General features: G+C 35.4%; 1 protein-coding gene across 1 annotated transcript in view; it reads right to left on the bottom strand.

Annotated features, from left to right (window-relative positions):
* Window positions 1–22,843, bottom strand: part of DCC (DCC netrin 1 receptor) — a 798,936-nt gene that overhangs the window by 211,701 nt on the left and 564,392 nt on the right. Inside the window, exons 14-15 of the mRNA XM_057698213.1 lie at window positions 13,911–14,052; window positions 3,500–3,610 (exon numbers count right to left, since the gene is read on the bottom strand). Of these exons, the coding sequence (XP_057554196.1) occupies window positions 3,500–3,610; window positions 13,911–14,052 (253 nt within the window). The remainder of the gene's footprint in view (window positions 1–3,499; window positions 3,611–13,910; window positions 14,053–22,843) is intronic.

Below are 22,843 nucleotides of genomic sequence, written 5' to 3'. Positions count from 1 at the left end.
ATGAATTCTGAACTAACAGTGGTAGAAATGATTTTCCTTAAGGTATTCATTGTGAAGAATGTCTACTGTGCTGTCCTACATACCCTTCCCTATAATCCTAGCCATCAGTCCCCTTTCCCTGAAGTTTCTAGTTTAAGTACTATTTGTTTCCATGAAGCCTATTCAATCAGTGCAGCCATTATCTGTTAGTGCCTCAAAAGAGCTGTCCCTTTTCCACATTTGTACTCCCTGTTACTCGGTACACAATAGATGCTTAATCAAGATTCAAATAAGAAAAAAAAAAAAAAAAAGGAGGGAGGGATGCTGCATGCAGAAGAGAGATATTATTAAGCTAAAAACATGGTAAAGTTCAAACATCCAATGCAACAGCATTTCTTAAGACACTATTCATGAGCTTGGCTTAGAGGTTCTTCATTAGAATAGATGTATGAAATGGATTCTACTTAGATCACATGGATATGAAAAGAATGCAGTTAAGTGGAAGTTTTCTGCCATCCCTGGAGCTGTGATTTTACCTTTTGGTTCTACTTACAATGTGAGTCATTCAGAGTGAGGAGAAGGAGCACATAAGTCAAATGGAGCATCCCATTCATCCTGGATATTTTATGGGATCTTCAGCACCTCTGCTCCATTTATTTTCACTCCTTCCAGTAAGAGATATAGTCCCTTAAGTTTGGGTAAATGATATGACATCATTTCTTAGAATCTTTTGCCTTGAATCACTGTTTTTTATTGTCACTGGGTCAGTTCTAGAGGATTCGTGGAGACTTTGCTTTGATAACCTGTACTGGATATTGACTCACCCAATCTGGTCTTGAGTGTCAGCTCCACAGTTACCAGTGAATTGATCAAATTGGTTTAATTTTTTTAGCTTAAGTTATTGTTCTATAAAAGTAAGGATAATAATATATACTCCATATGGTAGATGAGAGCATAAAAACACAAGTATATAAACTTTAAAAGTTATTTCTCAAGTAAAATAAACAATGAAGTATTCCTACAGCATATCCTAACCATCCTTTTATTGTATAGACAAGACACATCACGTCCTCATGACTTTAGGCCCAGCTATCCTGGCCACCAACTGGACTTCAATCTCTGGATGTCTGTTCTTGCCATTCCTTCTGCACCAAGGGCTCTTGTCTAACCTATTTGCAAGGCTGCCTTACTCACTTTCTCAAGGTCTATGCTCATATGTTGCCAATCCAAGAGATCTTCTCAACGACCTATATAAAAGAGTACTCCTTAATCACTTGCTGTGCCTTCTACCACACTTTATTTTCTTCAGATCATTTGTCACCATCTATCTTTACCTCAATAAAATTTATACTCTTTGAGAGTAGGAACTTTTTTTATTGCTTTGCCCACAGTACCTAAAATAATGGTATATAAAAATTTTCAAGAAGAAATACATGTTGAATAGATGAATACATGAATTAAAATTCCCTAACCTATTAATGAAGGGTGTACATTTTGCAAAGTGTGACGTGTAGCTCCACGAATTCTCAATTGATCTTATCTAAGACAAGTTAAAAAACATTTTCTAAGCCTCAAGTTACTTTACTGCAGGGTTGTCCTAACTGAGTTGGCCTATGTCTGCCTACTTCTAATATATTTTATGTGCTTTAGCCAGAGTATTCTCTTCAAAATGCAAATATAATTGTCCGTATTTTAAAAATTTCTTCCATGACTTGCTTAGGATAAAGCAGCTTATGGCTTTAATGAGATTCTTAGGACAAAGTTCAAAATCCTTAATTTGGTCTTGCTAGATTTAGAACCAGCCTGTATTGCAAAAGTAATTTCATGCCATCTCTGTCTTTCAACCTTGATGGTCTTTATTTCAGGCCCCTAGCAGCAACATGTTCTATCTTGACTTCAAGCATGCATTCACCTTGCCTTCTACTTCTCCTCCTCAATTTTTAATGTATGTTTTTGCATAGCTAATTCTTATTCATGCTTCAGGGTTCAGTTTAGATGCAGATCTTCTCTATGTCTGTGTGTTTGCCTGTTTATCTATCTTCCTATCTTTCTATATTTCTATTTAGTCATCCATCCTATGTTGAACCATAAGATACTGCCAATATTCAACCAGGTTTGTACTGTAACAATAGCAATTTCCTATGACTTGATTTAGAACGTTTGTCTTTGTAAGCTCCACAAGGAAAAAAAATCATATCTTTCTTATTTATTATTATATCCTCAGAGCTAAGCACAACGCCTGATGCTTAGCAAATTTTCTATAAATTTTCTTTGAATTAATATGCTATCACATGGCAGTGATTATTATTACAGAAACAGTAATTGTTGATTGTTTTACTGCCACCATAATCATGTTGTAAACCCAAATCTGTGACTGTATTAAAGTCACGTATGGCAGTGAGTTATTTAGAAAGGGACAAAGGGAAAGATCAAGGAGGAAGAAAATTAAAAGAAGGACTTTAAGGAAGAGAAAGGGAGGACAGATTTGAGAAATGGTGCTGGAGAGAAGAGAGGGAGAGAGAAAAAGGAGAGGAAAAGAAAGAGATCTAGAATTTTCACCTTCCAGTAACTTGAATATTTTCAGGTCTATCAGTGAAGAAGTTAAGTGAATTCCATTGTCAGATGTTTAGGCAGCCATCTTGAGTCATCATATTTTCAACACACATGTGTTTATTCTTTTGGCCACTTTTTTCTTCATCCCATTTTGAGTCACCTAGCTTTCAGTTTACTGATCATAACTTACCTCTTTTTCAAGTATCTTTCATTTTTATAAATTTCTACTTTGCTCATTTGTAACTTTGATTCTCTAGGGTATATTTGTTTTATTATTTATATTTCTGTTTTTATTTTATTATTTATTTTTTCTGTTGCTTCCGTTACCCCTTTCTCTTGAATTGTATTTTTGTATTTAGTCATGATGCTTTTTATTTCAAGAAGTATTTCTCAACTGATAATTTTAGATTTTGTTATATTTAATGTAGTCATATGTGACTTTTATATGAATCTCAATATCTCATTCACAAGTGTTTCAGACAGCTATCAATTAAGCAAATAAGGCACATTGTCCTTTACACACAAAAAAAGTGTCAAATGTTAATGACCATATCATAAGCATGTCAAAAATACATATTGCTGTTTTGCAGAAGCATCATAAAAGAACCAGAGAAGCTATGTAAAGTAATTATGTTTTATGATTATTATCAGAAATTGCAGCCACTCCTGTGAAGAAAATGGTTAAGGTCCATTATTCCAAAGAAAATAGAAAAAAGATCATTTCAAACTATTTTGAAAAAAAGTAATTTGTTATGACTATAATTAATTTATATTTATACGGCATTGCTGAAGACTGTATTCATTCAGGGTTTTTTTTGTTTTGTTTTGTTTTTGTTTTGCATCTCAAGATATAGAAAGAATAAATATCCCCAATGTTGAAGTTCATCAGTTTTTTAAGGTACCCTTTGAAGCTGAAGTAATAAATAAGACAGAAATCAGAGTGACAGTGCCTGGGGAAAGGTCTTACCATCGAGATCATTCTCTGGAGTCTCTGCTGTGTACCAGTTGGAAGGTGGCCCAGTACCATTGACTGTCATGGCTGATACTTGAAAACTGTACTGACTTCCTTTCTCCAGTCCTGGGAAAGAATTTTCCACAGAAGAGAAAAAGAAAGTTACTGAATAACAAGTATTTCTGGTGGATTTTAAAAGTTTTAGTAAAATTTTAACAATAGTAGACATACTTTACATTGTTTGTGATTGTTGTGGTAATTACTGCTATTTTGGCTGAAAGGGTTGGAAGATTACAGCGAGAAATCAAAGTATTTTTCATATATTCTCATGTATTTTTTTTCCGGTTTACAAAAATGTAACCCTAAAAATAGCCTCAGGGCAGATGCAGAATATAAAATATGAACGATGAAGAAATAATCAAAAATAGCAAGGATCATTTTTCCTCACAGTCCAGAAGAGGCCTGCTTATAAATCAAGAAGACTCAGTCTAAAAATGTATGCTCCATCATTCATTCAAGGTCAGTGATTATGTTTCCTTTGGGCCAAGAAAGAAAACTCCAAAGCCACTATACTTCAGCAGAAAATACTAGGTCTTTGTCTCTCAAAAACATCACAAGACAGACTTTGTTTTGTGTCAGCTTCCATAGTAGAGCATGAAGAAAGGCTATCTCTATGAAAATTTGGACATACATTATGGTACACAGTGATGACCTTAGAGCTGATTTTCCGGTACACAGAGAGTATAGGTAGATAAGAGAGGCCCTGTGCATCATTAGCATGGTACGTGTACATTTTTAATGCAAACAACTTTCCTTCTTATTGAATCTCAATGTTGCTCATTAACATGACAAATTATTGTAAAACAAATGATGCTTGTCAAAAGACTACATGACTTTTTTGAGACATTGAGGACTCAGTTTAAACTGGCAAGTTCTTAAACCTCAAGAAATTGAACAACACTGATAAAAAATAAAATACCACCTCTCTGTTTTTTCCATTAATTTGAAATGCCTTGAACATTTAGTGACAAGGAAAATTCATACATAAAATAATCTGTTAGAGAAATGATTACTTCTATCAAGTACAAAGTTATGTATTTGTATATTTTTGCATAGGAAGATGAGCCAATTTGGGTACTAGGAAGAATTCTAACCTACTATTATTAGGAGAAGGTGTTTTACGTGATGGTTAGAAAGGACTTGTTAATGTCGAAGGGTACTTGTATTCAATAACTAGCACTATTAAAGAAGACAATTTGATAAACTCACCCACACAAAATGCTGTCCTCTTAAGAGGCTTCTAATTTTATAAAACAGATTGGAAGGCATGCACTCAGAATAGTGTTGGTGAGTTGTTTTGTTATTATCAGTGTTTTAATTGTACATCCATAGAGCCACTAAAGAGCCTGACCCATAGAAGGCACAAACACAAAACAACCTTGAAAGATCCACTAAAGCATGTCTTAGCACAAAGGAAGTACTAGGCTACAATATAATAGTTAACATCATCAGCAAGGTGGTGAATGGACCTGTGCTCACTTGGACTTTTCCTTTAGTTAACATGGCATCAATTTGATACTTGTTAACATTTTTCACCCTTTAATAGGTGCTGTTGTTGATTCCTGAGGCAGAGGGATTATAGAGCCCTTCTGGGAAATTAAAAAACTCACAGGGAGAGAACTCTAGGAAGAAATGTTTACCTAATCATTGCAATCATTTCAGCTCATGCCTTTCATAGTGGTCTCACATGAAATAGTTTAAATCAACCAAAAATATACTCTTCTGTATTAAGGGGAACTTTAACTTCATTTTTTTTCTGAAATGGATGGATAATTATGTCAATACTACCTCCAGCAACTAATTTGAAATACTATCTGTGATGGTCAGTTTTATGTGTCAACTTGGCTAAGGCTAAAGTCCCCAGTTATTCAATCAAACACTCAGTGTTGCTGGGAAGGTATTTTGTAGATATGACTAAAGTACATTTTCAGTTGATTTTACATAAGGGATATCATTCTAGATAATCAGGGTGGGTCATATCCAATCAGGTGAAGAGCCTTAAGAACATACTGCGGTTTCCCTGAAGAAGAAATTTCACCTGTAGACAGGAGCTTCAGCAGCTTCAGCTGTCAGGAATTCCATCTGCTTTTCTTGATGTCCTGCTCTGTGGATTTTGGAAATGCCCAGCCAGCCATCACAGTCAGTTAAGCCAATACCTTGCAGTAAATCTCTCAGTATATATCTTCACTGATTCTGTTTCTCTGGTCAAACCTTGACTGACATACCATCTTCTTACATGCAATATTTTGACATAAATGGAAATCTTTCTGAATGCCCTATATTCTGTCCCATTCATTTGACTTTAAATCAAGTGATGTTTTGCATGCAGAATTTACTGATTTTTAATACAAGTTAATTAAAATATCTTACTATAAAGCAGATATGCAAATTTCTCCTTATAATTTTGTCAATTTTCAATTTACATATTTTGACTTTAGGCTCGGTCAGTATCATTAATTTAGTTTTGAGTAAAACAAAAGCCTACTAATAGCTTGAATAAGAACTTGAAGTGACCATTAGGAGGCAGTTAAGAGACTGTGCATTGTGTTTCCCCTATGGGGCCTCACCTGGCACCCCCCCCAAGCTACTTATCAGAATATCTCTTCTAACCATATACCATAGGGGAGCTTTTCATATCTTTGTCTCTATGACATGAGTAATGACGTTTTAGTGTTCTATATAGAGTAGTACCTAGGTCACCCTGAAAATCCTGTCAACTTTTCTTGAAATACTATATTTTAGCTTAAATTTTAAAAATTTTGCATTTCATTCTAGAATATTGCTGTGGAATCTCACTAATAACACCTAGAAATTCTAGATTAAGTATAAGAAAACTTTTAAAGATATATACATATAATATCCCAATATTAAAAGAGGATATAACGTCTAGTCAAATGGCCCATCTAATGCTGTACATCCAACTAAGTGGTCCTGTAAATAGAGCAGGAATACTTTTGGAATAAGAAATTCACCAAGGAAGGGAATCCACTCCAACAGTTTTTGCTTGTTAAAAAAAAAAAATTCTTTAGATTGCACTGAATCTGCTTTACTATAGTATTACCTACAAAATAATCTGAGTTTTACACAGTGGGATAAAAAAAAAAATTAAATTCCACTTTCAAGATATCTTTACCCAAGTCTTCTGATTCTAAATTCAGTTCCTTCTGTACCAGATCTTTATCAACGGAATTAAGCCTGTGACCCTCTTCTAGTCTAGATAAGTGGAGCATGCAGTAATAAGCAAAACTAGAAGTTTTGACTTTTTAGAGTCAGTCAGTACATTACCCTGAATTCTAGGCTGCAAATGTTCCTGCTTCTTTGCTGTGAGGTGCACTTGGCCAGACAAGTTTTAGATGTGCTGAGAGCTCTTTTAATTTCAACTTCTCATATACAGTTATTAGGTAGTAATACCTGCATTCTTACCTTAGAGTGTTCTTTTGAGAATCAAATGATAAACTGCTTTCAAAAATGATTTATAAAATTAGGCATTCAACAGATAAAGATAACTAACATTTTTAGATTATTTTCTCACTTGAAACACTCCACTGATGGATGGATAGCTGGATGGATGGACGGACTGATTTTGTGTGTGGATTTTTCAAAGTTTCTGAGATGTGTTTCCTGAGTTGGGCTAATGGAAATATTAAACAGTATTTTAAACATAAATTTGTAGGACAGTTTTGACTTAATCTCTTCTAAAGTTACTCAGTTCCTCTAGCTGCAAATTTAATCTTCAATTTTTATTATTAAATAGATATCTCTTTCCATCTCTGAATTATTTCACTCCCTTTATATACTCACACAACCACACAGCCAATGCCTATGGTCAACAACATATTACCTATGGTTTAAGAGTTAAGAATATGGGTTTAAAATTCAGGCAGAATTAAACTTAAATTTTTGCTTCATGGCACTTATTAGCTGCATGACCTTGAGAAACTTACTAGCCCTCTTTCTTTACCTAAGTTTTCTTATCAAAAAAATGGGGTATATGAATAAAAAAATATTATAAAGATTAAATTTTAAAAGTTTTATTTTCTTATCATGGATATTTTTTCAGCTATATCAAGGTATACTTAATATACCAAAAGTTGCACATATTTAATGTATATATTTTAATGAGTTTGGACATAAGTATACGTTATGATACTATCACCACAATCAAGGTAATAAACATATCTGTCACCTCCAAAGACTCTTCTGTCCTCTTGTTTTTTTGTTTTTTTTTTTAATGGTAAGAACACGGCATGAGATGCCTTCTAAACAAGTTTTTAAGTGCACAGTACAGTATTGTTCACTATAGGTACTGTGTTGTACAGCAGATCTCTAGAACTTATTTATCTTGTACACCTGTCATTTTATATCTATTGAACAACTCCCCATTTCCCCCTCCCCCTCTCCCCTGGCAACCACCATTCCACTCTCTGTTTCCATGAGTTTGACTATATTAGATACATCATATATGTGGAGTCGTGGTGTTTGTCCTTCTGGGACTGACTGACTTCACCTGGCATAATGTCACCCAGTCCATCCATGTTGCTGCAAGTGACAGGGTATTTTTTTCTATTTTAAAGCTGAATAATATTTTGTTGTATGTATATACCACAGTTTCTTTGTCTATTTGTCTGGCAATGGAAATTTGGGTTGTTTCTCTACCTTGGCTATTGCGAATAGTGTTACAATGAACAAGGGAGTGCAGCTATCTCTCTGAGATTCTGATTTTGAATTCTTTTGGATATGTACCCAGAAGTGGGACTGGTGGTTCACTGGCAGTTCTATTTTTAACTTTTTGAGGAACCTCCTTACTTGTTTCCAGAATAGGAGCTGTTGTCAAAGTTGCTATTGCTGTTATTATTGTTATAAATGTTAAAATTGTTTTTACTATCAATGTTCTTTTACAGATTGATACAACAGCTAGAGTCACTCACAATAAAGTGAGCTAAAGATGACAACATTGTATAGTACAAGGAGCACATTACTAAGAATCAGAACGTCTGTGATCTAGGTGGAATCTGTACCTTTAACTAATGGTATATCTTAGCAATGTCACACTTCAGACCTCAGTTACCTTTTCTATTAAATAAGGGCTTTGGATGAGATGAATTGTGTTTTCTGTTCTGTTTTTCAGGACCTAAAGTTCAGTCTCAACGTGTGTGTGTGTGTGTGTGTGTGTGTGTGTGTGTTTTTCCACGCGTGCGTGCCTAGCTGCTTCTAAGCAAAACTTTGTTCTAAAACAAGTATGGTATAGGTAGCAATGCTTTTCTTAGCTGTAAAAAAAATTCTGTTATTGAAAGCAGATTGTCTCCTGCCTGTTTCTATCTCCAATAACAAGTGCCTTCAAACTCTAATTCTTCATTTCTATTTCTAGTTTCGTAGAACTTACAGTTGAGACGATATATTATTTAAATAATATAATTTCCCTTTATTCCCCTAATGTTAACCTTGTTATAAAATTGCTGTGCTATTGTTTCAATTTTCAATCCATAAAATACCAATGCACCTTTACCACTATGTTTATTCTTATATTGGCCGTGAAGCACGAGAAAACTCTTAAATTCAATTCCAAACAACCTTCTCTGAAGAGCACTCAAAAATTAAAAACAGCACTTTAACATTTAGTTAACTTGGGTTCCCACAATAAAATTGATAGCAGTGATTTAAAATCCTTGTTATAACTAAATTACTTTGTTATTGCAGATGTCTCATTATCCTAGTGAAAGAACACACAACAGAAAACACCTGCCGAACAAATAGAAGACTATAGAAAACAATATTTGAGTCTCTATACCTGAATATTTATATCATCCAAAGGAAGCATTCTGGCATTTTCAATTTTCTAACAGCCAAATCAATATGTCCACATATTTTACAGGTACTGAAAACATGGGGGCAAATCCTATACATTTTAAAGTGCTAAAGATTCATATAGAAAATCAATTACTTCTTCTCACTACAAAGTGGGTAAGTTACTGAATATATCCTGGGGACAAGTCAAAACCACAACCAATCTACCAATGTGTAGTACTTCCTGATTCCTTGATGCTTTGTAGCATGAAAGACATTCCCACAGCATCTAGGAAAGCAACACGCATCACTGAAGCAGGGATACAGAACAGGGGAGAGGAAGGCAGAGACTTTGTAAAACTTGTTTTTAATGTTTTAAGAGTATGAGGCTAACCTCTGGGTCTTTTTAATTCTTTATTTCAAATTAAAAATGAAGCCTGTGTGGCTTTTTTTTTGCAATAAATATCATGTACAGTTACAAATATAACTGCTCAGATTATGTTTGCATTCCCAAATTCATTTTATAACAATTGAAATGAAGAAGGAACATTCTGAATAAAGGTTTCAAATTTGGAGTTCGGATTCCTACAAATCTATAAAGATGGGAAGAGGCATTTGTACGTCATTTCAATACAAGCTAATTAATTCATCCTATTTCTCTGCTTTTGACTGAAATGATATTAAACCAGAGTGAAGATGGGTTATCCTATGCTGATTACAAGTGCTAAATGCCACAAATATTTTAGATGAATAAAGATGTAGGGATGAATTATTTAATTTTGGATAAATAAAGTTTTATTAGAGGTATAATTCAAAATGATTGTCCTTGAGAGGAAAAGTAATACAAGAGTCTATAATAAGTAGAATACTGTATGCTTCGAACATCCAAATATAGCCTTTCCTGGAAATACAGTCTTAACAGATATACTTAGTTTAGGACCTTGAGATGGAATCATCCTGGATTCCTACAGAGTCTATATCCAATGAATGGTGTCCTTATAAGGAGAGAGGACATAGAGACAGACAGAGGAAGTGATGCAGAGATGGAGGCAGAGATATGAGAGCTGCATCTTAAGCCGAGGAATGCGAAGGACTGCCAGCAATCACCAGAGGTTAGGAAACAAACATGGGACATTTTCTCTCAGAGCCTCCAGAAGGAACCAATCCTGTAGATACCTGAATTTCAGATTTCTGGTTTCTGCTGAACTGGAAAAGAAAATTCTGTTCTTTTAAGTCACCGCATTTGTGGTAATTTGTTATGACGCCCCTAGGATTAATAGAGCATCTTTGATAGTAAAAAGGCTGATACTCGCTATGCTATATAGTTATCTTTTTAAATGATTTTACTTTTTGTCAAAAGAAAACCCCAAAGGTTTGCATATTTAGGAAGTCAGAATCTTGGCTTGATAATACTAAGCTGAATGTGTTAAATTCTATTTGGCAAAAAAATCATAAATACTAAACAATTCATATCAGTAATGCCTTTTGGCCACACGGCTACTATTCTTCATTTATTTTCTTTCTTTCTTTCTTTTTTAAGCTCTTTATTGGAGTGTAATTGCTTTACACTGTTGTGCCAGTTTCTGCTGCACAACAAAGTGAATCAGCTGTATTTATACATATATCCCCATATCTGCTCCCTCCTGTGACTCTTTCCCACCCTTCCTAGCCCAGCCCTCTAAGTCATCACCCATCATCGAGTTGATCTCCCTGTGTTATGCAGTAACTTTCCACTAGCTATGTATTCTACATTTGGTGTCTGTATATGTCAGTGCTACTCTCTCACTTTGTCCAGTTCCTTCTTAGCTCTTCAACGGGCATAGAGTTAAAGTCAGTGGTAGGAAATCTTCAATTTTGGTAACCAAAAGTTATAATGTAATATCAGAGTCCTGACATTTTGTTTTTCACTGGACATATGCAGTTAAAAATGCATATTTTATTGTTACAAAAGTAAGCAATAATCACTATTAATATTTTGGTATTAGAATATATTATTTAAAATATTTTCTTATGAACTTTTTGGTTTGTAAAAATGGACTCATGCTTAATACTGATTTAAAACTGAGTTATTCACTTAACATGTTTTAATATTTAACATGTAATTTAATGTTTACATTGTAATAGTTTCAATAGATATGCCATATTCCATGATATGATTGTGTCTGAATTTTCTGTAACTGCCTATAGTTAGAAGCTTAGGGTCTTTTTTTCTTGTTATTTGCTATTAAAGTAACAGTGCCATGAACATATTTTTAGTTTAAAACTTTGCAAAAAATATGTCTGCTGAATTAGAATAAATTCCTAGAAGTTGGAAACTTGAATCACACATTTATGAGTACACACACACACACACACACACACACATATGTTCATCTGTATATAACACAAATCTCCACATTGCTTACTGGAAAGATTCTAGAAACTTTCTCTCCCACAAGTAGTAATATGAGAGTTCATGTTTTTCTCGTATGCTTTCCAAAACAATGTATCATCATTCATTTTTATCTTTATTACTTTAATCAAAGGAAAATGCTAACTCATTTTTGTTTCAATTTACATTTCTCTACTAATGAGATTGAACACTTCATTATGCTTGTTGGCCATTTACAGTTCTGTAAGTTGAATATCCAGTCTTTAGTTTTTCTATTGGATTGCTCATATTTTAATTAATTGTTTTATAAAAAAGAAGTTTATTTTACATTTTTAATATTTTTCATTTCAGAAGGAAAAGCAATGATTAAAAAAGTTTCAGGGCTTCAAACGCCTATAGCTATTAAAATACAAGACTGGGATTAAATTATTCTTAGAGCCTCTTCTATTCAAATATCAACTCAGGAATTACACTAAAATTTTTTCAGCAAGATTTTTCAATTTTGGTGATTTATTTTCAAATAGACTATGTACATATTGTACCAAATATTCCAATGAGCACATATGCCTTACTTCAATTATTTTTACCTTCTTCCCATCATTTTATCAGGGAAAAAGACATAGGATTTTGGCTTTTTAAATGGTATGGTAGCGTGCCATAACTTCTGCTTAGATTCAACAATACCCACCTAAGAGATTTTGTCCAGATACAAAACAAGTGATGTGATTTTTGGCAATCTATTTTGGAAGCACTCTGATTATCACATTAACATTTTATAGTCATAAGAGGCAAAAACCTAAGAGGAAAAACCGGGTTTCTATCAATTCTTATATTGCAGGCTAAGCTTAAATTGTGTGTGTGTTTTATGAGTTCAGATGGCAATTTACTGAGTACTTGATATACAAAAAGGAATGAATGAGGAGTTACTTTCCTTTATTCTCATTTGTGATGATAGTTTATCCATTTTCTGTAAGATATGATTTTTAATTTGCATGTTATCATGGACCCAGTTTATGTGCCATGACACATCTGTTCAACTTGACCCACCAATTCTTGCCATGAGCCACTGTTATATGCTTTGCTTCCCAAACCCTTAGTTCATGCTCTCTTTGGTCCTAAAGCCCCAAGTGCTGCTGCTACCCTACACGATGCCATCACCACATAAAGGTGCTGACAGACAAGGAGAGAATTCCATGTTTGTGCATTTACTAGAAGTGCCGGCTTCCCAGGGGGCTGTCACGAGGTACAAAATGGTTAAGAACCTGTTGGTGGGCTTACTTTGACCCACGATAGATGAGAGAAACGGCTCACACTTCCTATCCAGTTATCCACTGTGGGCCACAGTAGTTCAATCAGCTTCTCTAGTGATACCTTCCCACTCCCGCGCGGCCCACCCATCCGCAAGAACAAGCAGGTTCTGGGTTTGTTCTAAACTTGTGGCCAGCTCAATAACATGTCATCATTATTTAATTTCTTTTCCTCCCTGTCTCACTTCCCCTGTTCCCTCACACTTGCTTTCCTGCGCTTGCACCCCAAACACATTAACCTGAAAGCCTGACTCAGTCTCTGTTTTCCAGGAACTGGACTGACATGTATTAATAGTTCCAATAGTTAAAGTAAATATATGATTATTCATCTTATAAAATTAAAAAAAAAAACATTATCTTAATACTATATGGAAACCGAGTGCAATTTTCAGAGAGAATTTTGACCCACTATGAGTTCCACCAATATTGCTACATAAGCGAATTTACTTTTATATTTATGGAAAGTAGTAGTATATTTATGTTCTCTTTATTCCCCAAACCACCCCTCTCCCCATTTTCCAACCTCATTCTCACTCCTGGAGTTTGCGGGGAGGGGGCTCAAAATGACAAACTTGGAACCATTTGATTACATGACTTTTAAAAGTTATTAAACAGTTAAAAGTTATCTGACAACAGAAGCTGTTGTTGAATCAGCAGTATTAAGAAACTAGTATGGATAAAAATTCAATGATGTGTTTATTAAGATGATGATCCAGAAGCAAAATATGTAGTGAAAACCTCACAGGGAATACCAAGTTAAAAATATAAAGGTTACTCTTGTTCAGACCAGTACATGCCACCTACCAGGAAAAAAAATGAATGTTCCTTTGAAGTGAGAGTATATTTTATTGCTGAGACATTTGATTCATCAGAACCTTCCAAACCACACCATATGAACACTGACCTGTGAACAGGTACCAGAGGTTGTTTGGCTCCAGTGTTTCCATCTCACCCCTGCGGGTCGTCTTTCTGTGTCGAATTTTATAGCCAGTAATAAATCCATTTTGTGTTCCTGATGGAGGAGGCAGCCAGCTTACTTTGATACTCTGTAAAATAACAGATGCAAATTAAAACATTGGAGAAAGGAAGGACAACATGATAGGGTCAAAGAACTGACCCAAACCTAAGTGCAAATAAGGCAGATGCAAGAAGTGCTAGGGATTTACTCCTTAGAACCAAATGAAACCCACTCTTACAACTATGTGTCTGATTTTGACAAATTTACACAATTTATTTGATTGACTACATTCTCTCTTTTGTAAATGCCACTAAAATGACACTAAAATATTCTAAATGGTATAAACCCATAAAAAATAGAGAATAGGACTCTAGTGGATAAGAGATGTTAAATTTTTAGAAGGTGCAAATGAGGAAAAGTGTCGTGACTGAGCCAATGGAGAAAGATGACACCTATATACCTCCTTAAGAGATAGTAATGAAAACAAGGTGATGAGTACAACAAAATTCAGGGAAGACTAGAAATTGTTGCTTCCTAAATACCCATGAAGGTAGGACTAAGGCCTGGTTCTGAGATAGAAGATGAACTGAAAGTTCTACTACATTCTGCAAAACCAGTCTGCTAACGTTCCCTGAGCTCGGAGCTTCTGGGAGCTTCATTGTCTAGGGATCCTGAAACAGAAGCCATGGATTCAGAGATACCAGGCACGAAAGAGAATACAGATGAGGGTAAGTGTTGTTAAGTTACTGACATAAGACACACAAGTCTTCTTCCTTCATCTGATACCTAGAGCAATAGCAACCCGGTGTACACTTCCCAGACAGAATATCAGATAATTGTTCTCTAGAGAAAATTAAAAAGACTAAGAGAAAAGAAAATAACAGCCAGGTCCCTGATCAATCCCCCAACAGTGAGGACTCCACTTAATAACTCCCACTCATGCACTGGAATTTGCAATTCATAATCATCATTTTAGTAATGCAGTTTTATGTAAACTAATAATTTAAGGCTATCAGACATTGAAAACAAAGCCTTTGGCATAACATGCAGAGAGAAAAACACATAAGAGCATAATGGCACTCGAAGGAAGCAGAATTATTGTAAGGAAAAAGGATCCAAAAGAACTGTCATTAATACCCTAATAATCAAAGAGAAGATACTGCACCCATAAATAGGATAAAAATACAAGAAAAATAAAAGATTTTTAAAAAGCCTATGACATTTATAATTAGGTTGCACAATGAAATATTCAATAGATCTATTGGAATATAAATTAATAGACACCTTCCAAAATTCAGTGAGGAAAAAAAGATAGTGAAAGGAAATTGGAGAGAAAAGATAAGAAATCAGAGGTTTAGTCCATAATTTCTGACACCTAACTAGTAAGATGAAAGAATGAGGGAATAGGAAAAATAAAAGGCAGTAAATTAGCAAAAACAAAACAAACCAAAACAAAAAATCCTCCTTCCCAATAAAAACTTCACAGAACTGGAAAACTTGAGAGCCCAATCCTGAAAGGGATTATGGAATATCTAACAGAATAAATGAAAAGAACCACATTAAAGCATATTATGTGAACCATCAGAAACTCATAGGGGAGGGAGATTCCAGAAGCTTCCAGAATGAAGAAAAAGAGAAGGAAAAAAAAAAAAAGTACATAAAAAATTATCAGGAATAACAATAGCATCAGATTTCTCAACATGTAAAGTTTGAAAACGACGTGTAAACCTAGAATTCCATGTTTAGCCAAATAAGTTATGATGTATGAGGAAAATATAACACAAGCATAAGAACATACACTAACATAAGTACAAATATAGAGATATTTCAGATATGTATGGCTTCAAAGATATCCATCCGTGTACTCTCTACCAGGAGACTAACGAGGGTGTGCTCCAGGTAAATGAGAGTGCAAACTAAGAAAGAGAAAGATTTGAAATCCAACAAACAGAGAATCTAAATCAGAAAGAGGAATGTGGAATTCTCAGGAAGATAGTGGGGAAAGTAGCAATACAATATAAGATTGTATTTGATTAAGACACCAGACTCAAAAAGTACATACTGTATAATTCCATGGACACGAAGTTCAAGAACAGACAAAACTAATCTACAGTAATGTAAGTCAGAAAAGCAATTGCCATGGGCAATTGCACTGGAGGATTGATTGGACATGGGTACAAGGAGACTTCTTGGGGTAATAAAACTGCATCTTCATTCATGTTTGTTACATGGGTAGATACAATTTTCAAAACACATCGTTATGAACTGAATTTTGCCTCCTGTCCGTCAAAGGTCCAAATTCACATGCTGATATCCTAATCTCCAGTACCTCAGAATGTGACTGAGGGCTTTAAAATAGGTAATGAAGGTTAGATGAGGTCATTAGTGTGGGCCCTCACCCAATATGACTGGTATCATTACAAGAAAAGGAGATTAGAACAGACACACACTGACAAAGACCACGTGAAGACACTGGAGGAAGACAGCCACCTATAAGTCAAGGAGACAGGCCTCAAGAGAAACAACTCTGCCAACATCCTGACCTTGGACTCCTGGCCTTCAGAACTGTGAGAGAATAAATATCTGTGATTTAAGCCACCCAGTCTGTGGAATTTGTTAGGACAGCACTAACAGACTAACATATTCATGGAAATGAACACTCAAGATTTGTGCATTTCACTTTAATTAAATACATCTCAACCAAAGGAGAAGAAAGGAATAGAAGTGAAATGAGGAAGAGGAGAAGGAAGGGAAAAGGAAGAAGACTAGGGAAGGGAAATGGGGACGGACATGTGCAGAGTGCTGAATCCTGACATAACAAAAAGTCAGTAAGTTATTTATAAAAGTGGTGAATTAAAATTAGGAAATTAAGGAACATTAAAAGTACATTATTGAGAAACATAAAGATACATTCCAGAAAAGAAACAACAGTTCAAAGTGATGGATATGGGAGTCCAAAGGGAATGAGGACAAGGTTTGGAGAGGGGCAGGTTTTTGTTATAAGCCTAATTGGTATTTAATTTAAAAAAACATAATATGCATGTATAATGATACTTTGATGAAATTTTAAATTAATTTTTAAGATAAACACACAAAATTGTTCTTTTGAGAACAATTGAAAAATGACTGTCAGAAAGAGGCTGAACACAGTGACAAGGAATGGATTTCAGAAACCTTAGCCCACACCCCTAGGACCACTTTGACATTGTTTCAATTATGTGAGTGTAGCAGAGGCCAAGCAGTGTTCTCCAGGGAGAAAAGAGTTTGAGACCCCTCTTTACAAATTGGCTAGCTCTCTACAAATGATTAAGTTCCTGTAAAAGGATTTAAGAAATCATCTAAAGGCACAGTTATTTGCTCAGCATTTTAAAAATTTCAAAGAATATGCCAACTATAGTCAATTATCATCATTTGCAGTATTTTCTATAAAGGTATTGCAAACACTGAATTTGGGAATACTGTAATATTGTTACTAGGAAAAACACAGGTTTATGTTCTTGTGAAATTTTGGTAACAACATTTTTGTCAACTCATTAATACATCAACTTGTTTTATATGTGTTCCTGTTTAATGGTACCTTATTTAATATCATTATTGATTCATTAACAACGAACCCACGGCCAAGGGCACTATCATGCATGTCTGAACGAAGCTCATCTAATACATGTATTTTCTCCTTAAGGCACTTTGCAATCTTTTTGCACTTAGGGACACTAAACAGCACTTCAGCAGTACACTTGGGGACCATTTTAACCAGCAAAATCTCCAGGAGAAAGCAAAAAGAAAAATGCAAAAATGTGGCATTTATTTGACCACAAAAGGGACACTTGGTTACAATATGAGAACTGGGGGACTTCCCTGGTGGTGCAGTGGTTAAGAATCTGCCTGCCAATGCAGGGGACACGGTTTCAAGCCCTCATCTGGGAAGATCCCACATGCCACGGGGCAACTAAGCCACTAAGCCACAACTACTGAGCCTGCACTCTACACCCCATGAGCCACAACTACTGAGCCTACTTGCCACAACTACTGAAGCCCGCGCCTAGAGCCCAAGCTCCACAACAAGAGAAGCCACCACAAAGAGAAGCCCGCGCACCACAATGAAGAGTAGCCCCCACTCACCACAACTAGAGAAAGTCCATGTGCAGCAACGAAGACCCAACACAGCCAATAAATAAATAAATAAATAACAACAACAAAAAAACCCAAAAAAACAACATGAGAACCAAAAGAAGACAGAGCCTCTCCTTGTTCAGTCTAGCTGGGAACATGTGTTCCTGGAAACTCAAATTTTTCATTGCTCCACACGTGTACAAGACTGCAAATGACAATAAAGATACTATGGGTATTGATTTTGGGACACAAATTTTAGCAGGTAGGTGAATTTGCAAATGTAGACTCTACAAATAATAAGGATCAAATAATAAATAGTTTAATAATTTTATAGGAACTTAGCTGAATAAAATTAATCTACGTTGGTAGAATATATTTGAAAGAGTATGGCACTACTGAGATCATTTGCTTCACCTCCACTGCCCTTTAAGTGTGAGAAACTAAATGCCACTCATTAATACTTGTTAACACTTTTTTTTTCACTTACTCTAGGATTGGAAATGGTCTAGGCACCCCACATATCTACATGAGCTATGCTTTTTATCCTTACAATGACCCAGTGAGTTAAGACTGTCATTATGCCCTTTGTACAATCATGTCAGCTGGGACATAGAATGGTTAAGTAACTTGAAACCATGTGGCAGTAAGTGATGGAGGCAGGATCTGAACTGAGATAATACCAGTTTGAAGCTGGCATTCTTTACTATTTAATGTTGCCTCTCATGGGAGTTCCAAAGGCTGAGAGTCTAATTCATTCAGTTATTATTCATTCAAAATATATAAACTACATCTCTGCTGTATTGCAAACACTATCTTTGGGACTATGGAAACACCCAAACAAATTATGACAGTATATTCATTTTGGCTGAGGAAATAAAGACATAAACTCATAAACTCATAATGAAAACAAAGTGCTAAAAGCTAGACTAGATAGTCCCAGAAAACACAATGAAAATATAATAGGGGGAGAGAGTAATTCTGTGTCATGTGGTCAAAAGAGACTTGACAAGAGGCCATACCTCAAGTGTGAGTAGGATTTCATGGAGGGGATAGATAAGATATTTAAGACAGAGTGAATATTAAGAGCAAGTTCAAGGTATCATGACAATGTAAAGCCTCTTCAAGTGAAGGTGAATTAATTGCTTAGTGGCTAGAGGCAATGGGACACATGGGACAATGTAATGGAAAGTCACATTGAAAAAAATTAGTATTTTAGGCTCATTTAAGGCACCTGGCTAAGTTTTGGGGAGACAAACTAATGAATAAAACAACAATATATTGTCCTCAACACCCAAAGAAAGCATAGTCTAAAATATGCCTCCTTCCACACACGTACCCACCCACATACATGCACATGCAGGGATCTGTTCTTTGTTCTCAAGCATTTTAGACACCAGTTAAGAAAACCAGATTTGATGAATAGTTACACCTTGTGTTTACACTGTAATACTTATTTTTTTTTCATTACTTTAAGATAGTCATGGCTGATTTTATTGCCATTTTACAACTATAAGGGAGGTAGCTGAGGCACAGGGTTAAATGAATGGGCAGGACTCACTTTGTATCAACAGAGGACGATTATGAGACTGCTGATTCTAAATGTCCTTTTTATTATTTCATACGAAAATAAACAATCATAGAGCCTCTACTTGGAAATTCTAGTCACCTAAATTCTCCTACAAAATATACTTGAAAGGAATAAAACTGATTTTAAATAATTAATTTTAATACATCCAATAGGCCCTCCCATAAGTAGCCCTTGGCAAATCAAGAAGGGTCATTTTCTAAGGATTACAAGGTTGTTCTTTAAATTTAAACAGAAAATTTTTTAAAAATGAAGATCTTAGACCAAGAGGTAAAACCTTATGGGTTCAAGTTAATACTTTGCTATGACTTTGCTGAGTGACCTCTCATAAGTCTTATAAATGATCTAAATCTCTACGCACATATTGAAAACGAGAGAATAACTGTGCTTAGTATATCTACCAAATGATTGTAAATCACTTGATAAGCCTGGAAATTTTAATTATACTAATGATTACATGAACAATACTTAGTTTTGACAGATAATAATTTTTCTTTATCATATTTGAGGACTTCCAGTGATTGCATAAATTATTCCCATATGACCAATACCTTAATATCAATGCCTGGCAGTAATTAATTAAACAGAATCAGTTATACACTCTAGACGCCAGGAGGTAAAACCCTCAAAGGTTATTATTCATCTTTGGAAGTAATTTCATCATTTTTATTCATCTTTATATGTGAATAGCAGCTAAGTTTATTAGCAACTTTTATATGTTCTCATTGATTTCAAGCAAGCAGCAGCAGATTGCAAAGATCAAATTCTTTCTTCATAGGTTCCTCTGCAGATGATATGGTGGGATGTTCCAAATTGTATTGGGAAGTTAAATGAAAGTATTCAGTAACTTTTTCTTATTCAGTGGTATAATGTATCTTTATTTTCTCTATGAGACTTGTTTTGTCAGTGCTCAGTGGCTCAGATTTTACCGCCCATCCCCTCACGAAGCCACCTAAAGCTGTCACAACCTAGTCTTCATGGGCAAGCCTGGTAATGATTTTTATTAAAAGTACTTAACACATGACCTTTGACTTTTGAAAAATCAATTCTAGTAGCTATGACTTGAATTTTGGTCCTTGCATTACTTGAGAGGGAGAAAGTAATCCTTTCCAGTGTTACAGTATTCTATCTTCAATCAAAGATTAATTTTTTTTTCCAGATTTCGCCAAAGAAACCTGCAAAACTTAAGCTCTCCAAATCCCTCCATCCCCTCTTTGGTTACCACAAAAATGAATTTGCTTACAAATAAACATGGTGGAGAGCAGTTAGCCTTATTGATCTAAAAGAAAGGATCTCGTTGGCCATTATTTCCTGACTGTCTGAGATAACCCTGCCCAATTCGGTGCTGTGGTATTATCCTTCTCATGGGCTCTTTATTTCTTGCTTCACTCTAGATGTGCATAAGTAGTAACTAAGAAAACAGAACAAAAATTTGACAAGCTGACTACCCCACCTTCAATTTTTTTTTCAGACGCCACATTTCATAAACTTCTGCTTTCAGTTCCACATATCACATCACACAGCTACATCTTGCCTTACTCTCTCTAGGGTGAATTGCAGGGGAAGACCAGCCCCTCTTCAAACACATTCAGTTCCTGCAGTAGAGAGCCCCCCTTCCCCCCATTTTTTTTAATTGAATAATTACTTATTGAGGATCTGCTTAGTGGGTCAACAATAAAAACACACACTGGAAACCAAAGTTAATACAAGATTTCAAGTCATCAAATGCCTATTTCATAAAGGACACTGTACAAGGGTGGCTGTAAAGTGATGGATAAGACAAACTGCCAGCTCTTGAGGTTCCCAGTCTGATGAAGCTTGGACAGGAGTCTGGCCTCAAGGTGGGCCTGGCTATGAACAGAGGTGGATCAAGAGCTCTATCTCCTGGAAGTGGGTATGGAACACCAGGAGTGATAAAGAGGCTGCAAAGCAATACTTTCTGCTGGGACTTCGAAAGGTCTAAGTAACAAGTTTGGAATAAGGCCTTAAACACCAGGATATAGCCTAGATTAGAGCTAATAATGTATACCTTTTAGAGTTTTAAGCAGAGGAGTCATATTGATTGAGGACATATATTTTGACACCACACAATCACTAAGCAGCTGATAATGCATTATAATTTTTGAGAGTAAAGTACCATTACTCTTGTTTTACATAAGAGATTAAGAAGCTTGCCTAAGGTCATATAGCTAAAGCATGACAAAGCCAGGATTTGAACTCTGTTTTATATAAATCCAAACCCAGATCTTTTGAGCATTATATTGGACTGCCTTCAGCAAAGCTGTGATCTCAGAATCTCCTGGCAGTTCACCATCTACTTTTTAAATAGATTTAATGCCCTGGGAAAGCCTTTTTTTTTTTTTTTTTTTTAAAGCAGTTTTATCTGGATAACATTCCCATAGAAGGGAACTGGAGGCCACCATTTGAAAGATCTTTGCAGCCAATAAGCAAGGCAGAAATAGAGACACGGATGTAGAGAACAAACATATGGACACCAAGTGGGGAAAGGCGGGGAGATGGAGTTAGGGTGAGATGGATTGGGAGATTGGGACTGCCATATATACATTACTAACAAGAAAAAAAAAATCACATTGTACACTTTAAATACTTTAAATATATGCAGTTTATTGTATGTCAATTATATCTCAATAAAAGTTCTAAAAAAAAAAAATGCCTTGGCTGAAACTAAGGATCTTGAAAGTTAATTGAAAGTCAGTTTTAGACTCTGCCTGTTATTTCTCTTCTCCATTTATGGGAACTTGGTGAATCTCATGTGAACTTTCTTGAAGAATGAAATATGCTTTCAACACTCATGAGGCTCTACAGATTTTATTAAAGAGAGCCCATCAGCACTTCTAAAAAAGCCCGTTTTCATTATGTCCCCACCCATCCCCTTATTTACATTCCCTCTGCCACTGCCCTAATTCAGAACATAATTTACCATCGCCCAGAATACAGCCACAGCTAAGTAATTAATCCTCATGCCTCCATGGTCACACTCTTCACACCCATGTCAGTCATCTTCCTTATCAGTGAATGAGCCATTTAAGCTCTCTGAGACCAAGTTTTCTCATCTGCATTACGAACTAATAACAGTACCAACCTCAAAGGCTTGTGGTGCGGATTAAAAACGACAGTGGGAACACGCTTAGAAGTTCCATGGAATGCTGGTGCACAGTAA

The sequence above is a fragment of the Hippopotamus amphibius genome, chromosome 11 (genome assembly GCF_030028045.1).
Source record: "Hippopotamus amphibius kiboko isolate mHipAmp2 chromosome 11, mHipAmp2.hap2, whole genome shotgun sequence".
NCBI lineage: Eukaryota > Metazoa > Chordata > Mammalia > Artiodactyla > Hippopotamidae > Hippopotamus > Hippopotamus amphibius.
The sequence above is the reverse complement of the archived record's forward strand: the minus strand, read 5'-3'. Positions and strand labels throughout refer to the sequence as shown.